This window comes from Zonotrichia albicollis, chromosome 6 (genome assembly GCF_047830755.1).
Source record: "Zonotrichia albicollis isolate bZonAlb1 chromosome 6, bZonAlb1.hap1, whole genome shotgun sequence".
In the NCBI taxonomy this organism is placed as follows: domain Eukaryota; kingdom Metazoa; phylum Chordata; class Aves; order Passeriformes; family Passerellidae; genus Zonotrichia; species Zonotrichia albicollis.
In genome coordinates this window covers 732828-747130 of record NC_133824.1, presented here as the reverse complement: position 1 = coordinate 747130, position 14303 = coordinate 732828, and the positions used below count along the sequence as shown (strand labels likewise).

At 45.1% G+C, this 14303-nt stretch overlaps 1 protein-coding gene across 1 annotated transcript in view; it reads right to left on the bottom strand.

Annotated features, from left to right (window-relative positions):
- The window catches only part of BRF1 (BRF1 general transcription factor IIIB subunit), a 171580-nt gene extending 158129 nt beyond the window's left edge, over positions 1-13451 (bottom strand). Inside the window, exon 1 of the mRNA XM_005491815.4 lies at positions 13098-13451. Coding sequence (XP_005491872.1) covers positions 13098-13284 — 187 coding nt within the window. The 5' untranslated portion in view covers positions 13285-13451. The remainder of the gene's footprint in view (positions 1-13097) is intronic.
- Positions 13452-14303: the final 852 nt, after the last annotated feature.

Below are 14303 nucleotides of genomic sequence, written 5' to 3'. Positions count from 1 at the left end.
ACTTATTTTAAAGTAACTTCAGTTTGTCATTAGGTAAACACAGCAACACTCAGGCTACAAAAACTGCAAGTCTGGAACTGCTACTTTCACACCCTGAAAGGTTGGAGACTTAAAAGAAGTCTGAGCTGTAAATCAGCATAAACTAGAGGCTGGTTTGGCCATCCATGCCAATGCTAAGCAGCCTGAATGCAGAGATTGCTGGGAGTCAGTGGAGCTACTCATGCAAACCAATCTTGCAGAACAGGGAATTAAACTACCAAGGACAAAAATAGTCTCCCACTAAAGCAGGAAGGGGTTTTTTTTAAAACAATCAGGGTACCTCAGGCAGGATATCTGAATCTATCAGCTCAACAGCAAGTGAGACCAGAAAGCTAAATTGCACAGGATTGAAAACAAGCAATTTGTTAGTTCAGTTTGGAGTTCTACTTAATTCAAGTCTTCAGGATAGGGGAAAAAGCCATCTTGTTGTCTATGATGCCTATAGCTTTTCCTGAAGTTCTTGTGGCTGTTTCCTCCTCTCAGACTAGCTCTTCAGAACAAACTAGAAAGGCTGTGGGATAGACACAGAGAGGGGAATGAAGTTGCTCTTTAAAGCAGTTCAGGGCATTTCTGGTACACACCTGAATAAGATATTTCCATGGCAGGTACAACTGATGAGAAACTCTGACCTAAACTGTTCACTCTTACTAGACATTTTAAGCTCTAGTCTCCTCTCAGTTGCCATCAATACTGAGAAAAACAAACAAAACAAAACCAAAACCCAGAAAAGCTAATAAGCTAATATTCCTGCAGAATTACTATCAGCCCTCAAAGCTTATTTTTCCATGCAACTTTTAAATTAGGTTTCCAGTATTATCCACAACAGAAACCAACTTCACTTTGTTAACAGATCCTTTAACAAACAATAATCAATCAGCTCTTGTGGCAGCACTGTCACAGTGCAGCTGGTCTGTAGCTGGACAAGGTAAATCTAGATATAACAAAAATCCAATTTGGCTATCCTGGTTCTTTCCAGAAAAACAGATAAACAGTCCCCAGATAGGCTGGATTCAAACCTATACAGGGACCCTCAGCCAACCCTGTTCAAGCCTAGGTGCACAAACACCACTGGCCAGAGGTCTGGGCAGAGAGAGATCCCAACGCTGAGCTTGGGAAATTCAAATGCCCTGTAAAAAGATTTGAACAATAAAACACATTGTCCAAGACACTCAGTGAGTTTGTAGCGTCCCTCACATAACAAGCTCTCACCTAAATGCCCCACAGATTAAGTGATCTTAATCTAATAATAATCCTAATAAAAAGTGAAAAACATTCAATAGTGATCTCCTCACTGGGTACAGACGTAACTCTCCCAACTCTGTGTTTGACTACCAGAGACAGCAATGTCTCCTTGCCATTCTTACAGGTACAGCCTTGTATTTCCACAAACAAACCAACGCAGCAAAACAGAGAGAGGTTACCAAGCTACAAAAGAAGGCAAAACATTTTTTGTGTACATTTAGTAAGAATGGTTTACCTGGCAGAAAATATATCAATGATGGCAATAGTTTTACATTCCTTTTCTTCAGTAGAAAATCTAAACAGAAATTCCACCTCCCATTTTCCTTTTTTTTTATTGTTTCAAGGTTTGCTTTACTACAAGCTTCCTCACTAGACTGATTTGCAGCACACTAGAGCATCAGTGCATGGGAGGAGGACACCATCCAGAAGGCAGGAGCAGGAGCAGGCAGGCTGGAGGCAGGGGGATCACCCAAGACTTGTGTCAAAGGCACTTTTGGTTCTGTACACAAAGGCTCCCCTTCCCAGTCCCCTCTATCCTTGAATATACCAAAACACTGAACTGCTTTGGACTATCATTGGTAAAACAACACTTTAAAATGTTTCCCTATTACCATTAAAAAGCTTGCACAAAACAATCTTACAGTGGTGATAAACAATACTAATAACTAAATAATTTAACTTACTCAGGAGTTAAAATCCAAACTAATATAAACAAAATGGAATTAAGTTGAGATTACAATGATTTTGTTCTTTAAGATTCTTTTTCATTAGCTATCAATCTATAACACCATACATAAAGTAATTTCTTTCCAAGCTATAGAGACTGCAGCAGATACCAGCAGAGCTCTCTGAAAGACAGATTCTGCTATCAGAATTGATGTACTCATTTTTCAGCAAGTTAACTGGAAAGGCTGAACATCTCTACTTAGCATTTGTCTTTGAAAACTGACAGAGAACTAGTCTGTTGAGCACTTGCACTCTCAGACCTGCAAACTAATGTTGCCATTGACTATGTAGTCTCACCATCAGCTTTAATCTTACAAGCAAAATGCAAACCAAACTCATTATCATAACTGTTCAGCTGGGTAATAAAAAGATAAACTCTTAAAAAAAGAAAACTGAAATCATCAAATTCATTTAAAGACAAAAATCCCTACAAAGCCAGCAATTTAAAAAGTACAAAAGAAAGGAACAGCAATCGCTAGGCACAACCAAATTAACATCCCAGCTTAACTGCAATTTTTACATTTCTTGACCTTTTCCATTCTTCCCCCACAACTTCAAAAGTGAATCAAGCAGGCTTTTGGTTTTTCACATTCAGCTTTCAAGACATACAAAAATATATCTGAGAAGTATTTGGTGTCTGCAAGTACTGCCTGCCAAAACTTCAACATTAACACTACCGTTTCCCTAAGGCAACTCAAATGCCCTCCTTCAGGAGGTGGTGAATTGCCCCAAGGCCCACTGCCATCTACTCATGCCACCTCTGAGGAGGGCCAGCTGTGTCCTGGGGACATCAGGCACAGCATGTGGGACAGCTGTGTCCCAGCATCACCAGCCAAGGGAGGGATGGCACTGTCCCACTCTGCTCTGCACTGGGGCAGCCTCACCCCCAGTCTGGGAGCAGTTTTAGGCACCACAATGTTAAAATGCCAAAAAGCCATGAGAGTGTCCAGAGGAGGGCCATGAAGACAGGGAAGGCCACGTGAGCAGCAGCTGAGGGCTCTTGGTGTGCTCAGCCTGGAGGAGACTGAGGGCAAAGCTCACTGCAGGTACAACTCCCTCCAGGGGAACAGGAGGGACACACACCGAGCTGTTCCCCCTGGTGACCTGTCCAGGACCCGAGGGAATGGCATGAAGGGGAAGGGGAGGTTTAGGTTGGCTTTTAGGCAAAAGGTTTTCACCCAGAGGATGGTTGGGAACTGGAACAGGCTCCCTAGGGAAGCAGTCACAGCACCAAGAGTGGCAGAATTTAAGGGGCATTTGGACAATGCTCTCAGACATTTGCTGTGACTCTTAGGACGTCCTGTGCAGGGACTTTCATGATCCTTGTGGGTCTGCTTCCAACATATTCTATGACTCTATGATTTCTTTTAGAAACTCACTCAGATTTGCAGCTTCACATAACTGAAGCTTCCTTTTTCAGTTTGCTTTGGACATTTACATGAAATTCTGGACAACAGAAGGTGTGGAGAGATGTGTTAGGCAGCTCAGAAATACAGCTACTCCAGTTTTTGTGTAGTACACTCAGTGGGCTACCCTGCTCTAACAAAACAGAACTGAAGATGCAGGAGATCATGACTGGAAGTCTGATGGTACTCAGTCTAAGCTCACACAGGTCCAGACCCAGACCATAACCCTGCATCATTTGAGTGTTAAACTACTTGTCACAGCTGGGTTAACATCTGAATTCCACAATCTTAAAGGTTATTTCCAACTAAACAATTACATGGTTCTACAGTGACAATCCCTCCATCAGGCAAAAGCAGCCATTCCCACTGCTGCTCACAGCACAAGCACCTCAGCAGCTTCTGTTTTGCTGCACCAATTCCCTAACAAAATCACATCACTCTGCTTCTCCATAAAACTGCTCCTCAAGCTGCAAAAGCTGCAAGAAGGCTTGCAGTCTGGGGTAATCTTGACCAGCAACAAAAAACCACAGGTAACAGGAACAGCACTTATCACATCACTCCACATAGTGGAGGCCAAGAGCAGCCACTTGGGCATCTGCAGCTTAAAGGACTCTTTTCTGTCAGGTAGGGACATGATGAGTTTCAGATTCAGCACCTGGAGGAGAAACAGATTCAGTCCCAGCATTACAGATTTTGCTTCCTCTACATAAATGAGCAAGTGAAGACAGGGAATGAAGCTGCTTGTAACCTGAAGTGCACTTGCTGTCTGATAGGACCAATCCTACCAAAATCCTTCTCTGTAAAATTAAACCCAAAAGCCATCAGTCCTTTCTTCAGGCCATGGTAGGGGCAAACCTTCTCTATTTCAAATATATGTATTTACAGATCAAGCATAAAATCTGGTAAAAGTCTGGTAAAGAATGCAGACTGCATCACAGCAATGGCTTCATAATTGGGAAGGCAAGGTAATCTAATATAAAAAAAACCTAATGAGCTTCCTACTGAAGTTAGACCATAAAAGTAAAAAGGAGGGTAAGTAAACCTCCCACTACAAATCATACCTATAAAAGTAAAATTATGTGACTCAAGTTCTGAAGTTTTTTAACTGAAACAATTCTTTTCTCACTCATTTTTCCAGGAAAGTGAACAGGTCTGCAGGCACCAGAGCCTGCTGAAACAGCACTGCCATATAAACTTACATAGACAAACTTTAACTCTATTCCATCATAGCTTATTTTCCTAACTACCAGCTGTAGGGATAAATATATTTGCATCCACCACAACCCAACTTAGGACTGCCAGAGTCTATGAAATCAGTCTGTGGTATGTGCACTACTCTGCACTGCCACAGCTGACAGCAGCACCCTCTGTTGCTGCCATCCCAGTGGGGAAAAGACTCAAAGCCAGAACAAGCTTCATGTTAACTCTGGTGCACGATTGCCACCTGGAGGATTCGGAGAGAGAAGCAAAATTGATTTGATTCCTCTCACTAAAACATACAGCAGATGATTATTTTAGGTGGAAGTTCCCCCTCTTCCTTCCCAACACAGCATGATTATGAATTAGCTTTGTAATCTGGCCCAGGGTAAATCAGGTAAATACTCTTCAGGATTTCCATCAAAGAGTCTGCAAATCCAGCATACTTATATTTTCTTTCTCTGTACTGCAACTGACATCATGATCACTCTGCATAACTTAAAATTACCCAGGAATTAGTGTCATCTCTAAAAATCTGAGTCACAAATATAAGGAAACTTGTTGGTTTTAATATTATTTTAACTTTTCAGTACCAAATATTTTCATTTCAAGTTTAGCATGTGTATTATTGGCAGAGCCCGGTTCAGGACTATTTGAGGCTACACTGTAAGAAACATTTAATGTCAGGACCTGGTCTATCAATACCTTAGAGGGAAACCAATTAACAATTACAAATTAAAAACAAAATCTTTACTCCTTTCACTTTTTTAATGTTTGAAAATACACAAGAATCCTTTATTGTACATAGGAACCAAGTAGACAAAAGCACTGAATCCTACACAAATATAGAGTTCATCCCCTTTCCCAACTGTCTCACTAGCAATCACTGTGACAGTAATTGATCATCTTAAAAAGTTCTACAGGAAAAAAGGTAGAAAAGATGAATGACTAGTAAACTCAGCTTAAATTTAAATAAGTTTTTTTCTCTCTGTAGTCAGTCCCTCTCTTCTTTCCAGTTTGCTGACCATAACTTTTTATGTCCACAATCCTCAAAAGACAAATATTTAGATCAAGGCAAACTCTTGTCAAGTTCTGCATGAGAGGTCAATGTAGCTCCCACGCCTCGATGTAAAAACATAGAGATTTTAAGGATAAAATAGTAAAGAAAATAGTTCAGTAAGCTCCCACAGGTGTACCTAAAACATTGAGCAAACCACAGCTTTACTAAGGAGCCAAAGATACATTAAATCTGTCATGGGACACTGAAGAGTGAGAGTACACATTCAGGATTTGTGGCTGTGCTAATGGGTCTCTGTAGTAACTTAATTATAATTCACTTGTAAAAAAAAAACTGTAATAGCAGAAATAAACTCTTCTTGATGTTCTAAAATTTGAACCAGGCTACTTACCAATGTTGTAGAACCTCCTACACCAAGAACTTTAACAACACTTGTTGGTGTGTTAAGGATTAGCAGTTCATAACTTCCCTTTCCCATTATGAGCAAAAGCAAGAAGATAACTTCCCACCAGCCTCAAATTAGTGCAAACTCATTTACATTTGGAGATGCAGAGCTTTAATGCATGTTTGCTGTACCAGAGCCAGAGAGCCTGACTCAGTGCTGGAGAAGTGATGCTGTCAGTGCCCACTGCAGAATCCCGTTTCTGGATTTGTTACTGCTCTAAAACCTCCAGGCTTAGTCACTAAGTTAAAAGATTTATTAATAATTCTTATTTAAATTTGTTCTAGAGATGTGACTGAACTTTACAGCAGGGCAGGCAAAGGCAGAGCTGAGGGCATCAGGCACCTCCATGGGTCCAGGGATGGGCTGAGGACATCAGGCTGCACAGGGGGTCAGGGTCACACCCAGCCAGGGCAACAAGGTCAGACACAGCCCCAGAATGTCCCAACAGGGCCACAAGGATGGGCTGAGGCCACACAGCACGTGGGCCTGGCTCTTCAGGGTCCGTGGGTGGGCAGGGCAAGGCAGGGGGCAGCTGGAGCCTGGCCCTGCTGTGCAGTCCCTGGGGCAGGGATGGGCTCCTGGGCCGGGGGCAGCCTCGGGGGAACCCCAGGGAGAAGCTGGTCAGGAACAGCAAGAACCAGCAGGGCTTGGTTTGTGACCAAGATGCTTGTCAGATCTGCTTTTCTCAACTTACTACCAAGCATTTAAGGGGAATTTCTGGAACAAAAGAAGCTGAGTTTCCCCAGACAGCATGCTTGAGGATCACAAGCTCAGTACACCTTGCAGCATCGTTTCTTTGTGCTGTATTTCTAAGTTACATCTTCCAGCTTGCTGCTATGCTGCCTGCACGTCAACCTTCCCAGGTGGGACTCTTCTTCTCCTTTGATTAATGTCAGAAGCCCCAGCCTTCACCTTTCTCAGCTTCTTTAAACAAAAACCTGAAGAGAGATCTGGGCTGTCAGGTTTGCTCCATGCTCAGCCTCCTCTCACTCTCTTCAGCTTCAGTTTTTCTCCTGTCAGCTTAAAAAAAAAAACACTTGTGAAAACAGTTCCTCCCAACAATTACCACAGGACAGGGGACTCCCACCCAGACACAGTGAAAGAGCAACCAGAGAACTCCAGACATGGCACACAACTCTTAACTTGGCTTTCTACAAAAGCAGCAGCCATCAAACCAGTGCAAACTGGCAAAGGGCTCAGTGTAACTCCATCCTCCAGGATGCAATTATAGCATAATGGAGAGGCAGAAATGTAGCTCACTCTCAGACCCTGTATTGCTGCACTTCCTGCTGGGATGTGTTCAAATGCAGCAACTGATAGGCTGGTAAGAACTTGGGTATGAAGAAAAATAAAAAGCAAGACACATTCATTCCAATTACAGGATTCAAAAGCTCTCCGAATTTAAGTTAAGAAATCAGAGCAAACAATCTATTTGGCTGGTCTGAACTGGCTATCAATTATAAAGTGAATAGTTATTGTTCAAAACTAGACTCAGCTAGGAAAAGTACATGCCTCAAACACTTTCTGTGCAATCAACAGAGTTCCTTGGAGCTAAAACAGGCATGATAACCCATCTCCACTAATTCCTGACTTATCCAGGGTCAAATCAGTCAGGTTCACAAACCAAATTTCAAGGCAGCCTTCAGAAGCTTCAAGACAGTAACATAGCTAGGGTGGAGTGTTGAGGCTGGATTCATTCCTGACTGTGACCACTCACAACAGAATTAAGAATTACAAATCACTAGACCAGTATGGGGCATATCAAGGCTTTCAGAGGACTTTCCTCTCAAAAGATCAACAAAACAACACACAGTAGCTCCTTCTAGAAGGGGTTATTCCCTTGCTAGTGAAATAACTTCCCAGCTCACAACCCAGGAAGTGACAGGTACCTTGCAAGAAGAGCTGACTTGCCAGTGTTTGAGACAGACAGCATTAAAAGGAATGGTGGGATTAGCTCTGTAAAGCTCAAAGAAAATTATCTTCTTTCCAGGAAGTCTCAAAAGAACACCTGTGCCAAATCAGACTGAAAGATTAGTCCAGTATCCTACCTCTGAATGAGAAAGCCCATCAATATACATGCCTGCAAGGGCAGCACAAAACACAGGAGGAAAGCTTGTTGTGATACCTCTCATATAATCTCCCACTGCCTAGAGATCTGTGGCTCAAGGATTTCCTGAACCAGAAATTATGTATTTTATTAATGGCCATGATACCTTTTTATTTTGTCTGCCCAATCATCTTAAGCTCATGTAAACTTTTAATATCCACAACTTCAGATTCACATGGGGGTTTCTGTAAAAACCAAAACCAACCAGACAAAACCTCCTAATGCTTCTGAACCTCCTACCCACTACCTTTGCAATCAGTTAGCTGCTTGATTTCTTAACATTCCCCAGCTTTTGCATTATGTGACCCTGAGCAGCTGCTCATCCTTGCTGTGTTATTTTACTGCATTTACAAATCTCTACTATGGCCCCATTCAATCATCTCTCTTCCAGTCTGAAGAGGCTGAGTCTATTCAGTCAGCCTAACTGAGAAGCTCTTCAGGAAGCTCTCCTCTTAATCACTCCATCTTCCTCTCTGAATCTTTTCTAGTTCTATTAAAGGTTTTCCTGGGCAGGGGGAAAGAAAAGAGAACACAGCACTTCAGCTGCAGGTAACACTGTGCATGTGTAACAGTGTACAGACATGCTGCATGTGCTCTTTTAGCTTCCAACATTCCCCTCCCCAGCCAGGTTCTTCTGTGCCACCAATGAACATTGAGCAATTTGTTTTTATACAGCTAACCATTATGACCTAGGGATTTCCTTCCAGTGTCATCCTAGCCAGTCTGGATGCAGAAGAAACCGTCCCACATGTGGAAGAAAGGAACAATGCTAACTCTAACAGGAACTCTTCATCCCATCTGCTATCCTACCACCCATCCACTAAAAGCAACAGGCCCTTCTGCAGTCTTTACTACCCCAAATAATTCAGTATAGCCCACAAACCCCATTAACTCACCAGTCACCTGTTTTCCAGATCATCAGTCCAGATTCTATGGAATTTTACTGGCACCTCCTTCTGTACTCTCTAGAGTATATTTGCTATCACTTGAAGAGCTACTCTGCTCTGTAAAGACTTTTCCTTATCAATGACAGCTCAGATTCTATAAAAGCTTCTGGTGAAGGATCCTGCTGACTTTCCTTTGAAAATCCAACTTTCTGCTTTGTCCACTTACCAAAAAGGCTTCTGGTGAAAGATCTTGCTGACCTTCCCTTGAAAATCCAACCACCTGCTTTCCTACTTACCAACTTCCTCAGAAAGCTCCAAAGGATCTTCAAGGCAAGCCACTTTGCCAAAAAGCACTGTTACCCTATATTTACCTGTGCAGAACATGTATTTTTTGTCCTTCACTACTTCTACCTTCTTGGCTCATCCTGTGCATTTAGATAGGGCACTCAGGAACATGGTGCAGTGATGAACTTGGCAGTGCTGGGTTAACAGTTGAACTTGATAATCTTAAAAGCCTAAAAAAACCCTACAAAAAAATCTTCTCCTACAACCTAAATGATTCTGTGATCCTACCCTCTTGTCCAACACACTTAACTATGCTGAATTTTCCTAAGACTTCATGGAGAGCAAAGCAAACCCCCTCATTCACAGCCAAGCACAAGCCCAGGCTTTCTCAGCACACCAAAATCTCAGCTGCTAAAACATGAAAAAAAAATGGAAAAGAACTTTCCAAAGGACTCACACATCTGCACTGGAAAACACTGGCTACACCAAACTTCTCTTTGGAAGGCATCAGTGTTGAGGCTTCCTACACCAGGCACATAATTAGCTCAATGCAAATACTGCCAGAGAAAACTTAACTGTGATCTCACACCTTCCTCCAGCCCTGAGAGGATAAAAGAAAGGATTTCCAATGTTTTATAGGGATTCTACATGACTTATTAGCAAGAACTTGGACATTTTGTATTAAAATAGAGAAATGGAGGACTCACTCCAGTAAAGAAATTCAAGATTCTGAAACCTTAACATGTAGCTTGGCAGAATAAAAGGTTTTCCTACATGTAAAAAAGAGAAATTGGTGTCTCAGGATTTTCCACTCCCTTTTGCTTTTTTATGATGAAGGTGAAAATAAATGATTAATAAACGCATCTGTATGCAACATGTAATAACACCAATAGAAGCTGCTGTGGATCTTGAAAGGATTTGAGGAATGTTTTTAGTAGCTCTGAACTGCACAAATACCAAAAGCCCAGTTCAATTCCCAGCCCTGCAACAAAGAACCTGACATCCCTCATCCTTTGCAAACCTCAGATAACGTTCTCCAAGGCACCCAGCCCTACCAACCATGAGCCAGGGACTCAAAAACAGCACCCCAGGCACCTCTGACACTGCAAATGCTCCACACAGCAACACTCTCTGAGATCATCACACCACAGTCCAAGGAGCCTCAGACCAAGGCATTTCATTCCATTTTAGTGGAAATTTACTAATAGAATCAAAAGTCACTGAAAGGTGTAACTTACCAGAAAATGTTGCTTTCAGAAAGTACGTGGTTTCTGACTTGAAAGAAGTATACATTCCTTTGTAAATTCTCCACCCTTTGGGGAGATGCAAAGTCCTTCTTACACAGTAAATTACTTTTCTCCCCATTCCAGAGGATTTTAATCAGTCATAAATACATTAATAAACAAGCACATTAAACAATAAACATGAGGAAGACACTGCTATTGCAGCACAAATATATCTTTTCAGATTAGCTTGCATCACTCAGTTCATGTTGAGGAAAAAAAAATATTCACAACAGAAGCATCTGTTTTGGAATGTAAAGAACTGTACCAGCATAAGTCATCCATATCCTAATTTCCTTAAAATATTTCTGGTGTGAAACAGGGCCTGCACTCACAAAATCACAGAGTCAAGACTTAAAATCACATCTCAAGATTTACACAAAAAGAAAGGCTATACCTTAAAAAAATTTTATTAAGTACTGTGCAATTCATCCATTAAAAAGCCTTAGTATGGTGCATTTCTTTCTTTTCCTTAGATTTATTTTTTAAGGATAAAGCCATCCCAAAATGAGCTCTAGCTTGCATGCCATCTGTCCTGCATATTTTTGGGTGGGAGGGAAAAAAGCAGAACAAGCCCTTAAAAATGTAGTCTCCACATCAAAACAGGAAAAAGTGAAGGATGCAAGAGCTGCTTATAAGCTGTAAAAAAAAGTAATGCCAGCACCCTGAGTTGGAAGACAGGAATGGCATCAGGCAACTCCTAGCCTACAGTAAACTCCCAAACTCCAATTTGCAGAGCTGCATTCTCTACCACAGAAAAAATTCCTTTCTTCGCCACAGCTATACAATCCACCAGAGCCACTTGTTTCACTGCTAAGCTCTTTCCCATGCTTTTGCTTATGTTTCTTTCTCCTTACACGCATTCCCCATACGGATTTTCCACCTCTCCCCTTTCAAACACTACATCCTCTCCACATCCATTTTCCTCCTCTCCCCTTCTAAACACTGTTGTCTTCTTGATGGGGCCTTTTTCCATGTTTTACCCTCCTGAGCATTCACACCATCACCCCAACCCAACTACTGACAGGAGACTCTTGACCCTTCACATCCAGCCTGTTTCTCCTTCTTGTGCCCCTATGTATTCCCTTTATCCATTAAACACTCAACCCAACCTTTCCTGTCCTCTATCCCAAGTAATTTCATCTACCTCCCCATTTCATGTGCACCCAGCCCTTCGCCCCAAACTTCCTCACACACCTGCCCCAGTCCCTCACACATGTACTCCATCACACTCAGAGCATCTCTCTCATCCTGCACAGCTCTTTTCTCCCATTCATCCCATCCTACTCACCCCATTTCTCTCACCCTGCACAACACGCTCTCCTTCTCCCCATGCATCGTCTCTCCCATTTCCACCCTGTGCAGCACCAGTTCCCACACGCACCATCCACATCCCATCTCTGCACCACATGGTTTTCCACAGTCTGTCCTCACAGCACCCTTTTCCCTACACATTGTCTTTCTTATCTCCCAGCACAGTGTCCTTATCTCCCCTATACATGGTCCTCACTCCCCTGTAGCATCCCCATAACCCCACCCCCCGGCAGAGCATCTCCCCATCCCTTTCCCCACACTGCCCACTGTTCCCATGTCCTGTCTCTGAACTCATAGAATCTCACCATCAGTGAGGTTGGAAAAGACCTCTAAGGTAGCTGAGTGCACCCTAAGACTGACCAGCACCTTGTCACGCAGACCATGATACTGAGTGCCAGGGCCAGCCTTTCCTTACAGGGACAGCAACTCCACTGCTGCCCTGGCCAGTCCATTCCAATGTCTAATCACCCCTTCCACGAAGAAATTCTATCTTACGTCCAATCTAAGCCTCCCCTGGTGCAGCAGAAGACTGTCCCCTCGTCCTGTCACTTATTCCCTGGGAGCAGAGCCTGACCCCCACCTGGTTCCACCCTCCTGCCAAGGAGCTGTGTAGCGGCAATGTGCCCCGTGAGCCTCCCTTTCTCCAGGCTAAACAGCCGCACATTTGTGCTCCACACCCTTCCCAGCTCCGCTGCCCTTCCCTGGATGGGGTCCAGCCCCTCAATGTCCTTCCCGAACTGAGGAGCTCAGAGCTGGGCACAGCACTCAAAGCGCGGTCTCAGCAGTGCCCAGCACAGGGGTGCGATCACTGCCCTGGTCCTGCTGGCCACACTATTCCCGACAGAGGCCAGGATGCCACTGCCCTTCCCACCCACCTGGGCACGCCTTGGGCTCATGTTCCGCCGCTGTCGATCAGCACCCCCAGGTCCTTTTCCGCTGGGTCACTCATCCTTGTGCTCTATCCCTAATCCCACACCGCAGCCCCTTCGCCCCGTCCCTATCCACGCCTCTTCCAGCGCCCTTTCCCTCCTGCCATGTGCCCCATCCCCGCAGCACCCTCTCTCCATCCACCGCCCGCTATTCCCCGCACGCCGCTCCCTGTGCCCCCGGGCCCCCGCCCCGCCCTGCCCCGGCCCGGCCGCACTCACCGTCCAGCGACACGAACTGCCCCACGGCGGAGGAGCCGCCGCCGCTGTTCTCCACGAACTGCACCTCGGACACGATGATGTTGTCCTCCAGCACGGAGCCGCAGCCCGTGCACACCGCGTCCCCGCGCGCCGCGTCCACCTCGATCTCCGCGCACCCGCAGGCGCCGCACACCCGCCCGCCCGGCATCCTGCCCGCCGCCTCGGGACGGGCCCGGCCGCCGCTCCCGCCGCTCGGCACCGCCCGGCACAGCCCGGCCCGGGCCCGCGCAGGCCTCGCTCGCCGGCACCGGCACGGGGAGGAGCGCGGCAGCCGCCGCCACCCCGCCCGCTCTCGCGAGGCTTCGCCCGCCGCTCCCGCTCCTCCCGCCGCTCCCGCCCCTCCCCGGCGCTCCTCCCTCACGGCCCGCGCGGTGCCCGTCCCTCGGGAATCGGCTGCTGCTCTCCCCCCGCTCCTGGTTCCAGCCCTCTGCCCCGGGCAGGGATGCCTTTCGCCGGGCCAGGCTGCTCTGAGCCCCATCCAGCCGGCCCTGAACACTCCCAGGGATGAAGCATCCGCAGCTTCTCTGGGCAACCTGTGCCAGGGCCTCAGCATCCTCTGGGCATCAATCAAATTCGTCTCTTAAATCTCTTCAATCGTTCTGTAATGCTGAGATGAAAGTTGTTGAGGCCTAATGAATTTGTTCCATTACAGCCCTTTGAGCCCTGCCTGACAAAGGCAGCATAAAGTTGAAGTGTGTTTTGGAACTCTTGTTTATTATTGTAGAATTACAGAATGGTTTGGGTTAGAAAGGACCTTAAAGATCATCTAGTTCCAATCCCTCTGTCTTGGACAAGGACACTTTGCACTGTCCCAGCTTGCTCAGAGCCCCATCCACCCCAGCCTTGAATATTCCCGGGGATGGGGCTGATGGCCCTGTGCCAGGGCCTCAGCATGGCCACAGTAAAGGATTTTCTGCTAGTATTTAATCTAAACCTATTATGTCTCACTTTGAATCCATTCCCCCTTGTCCTGTCACTACATGCCCTTATAAATAGTCTCTCTCCATCTTTCTTGTAGGGTCCTTTCAGGTACTGTAATGCCACAATTGGATCACCCCAAAGCCTTCTCTTTTCCAGGCTGAGCAATCCCCATTCTCCCAGGCTTTCCATTCAGGAGAAGTACTCTACACCTCTAATTGTCTTGGCCTCCTCTGGACTTGCTCCAAG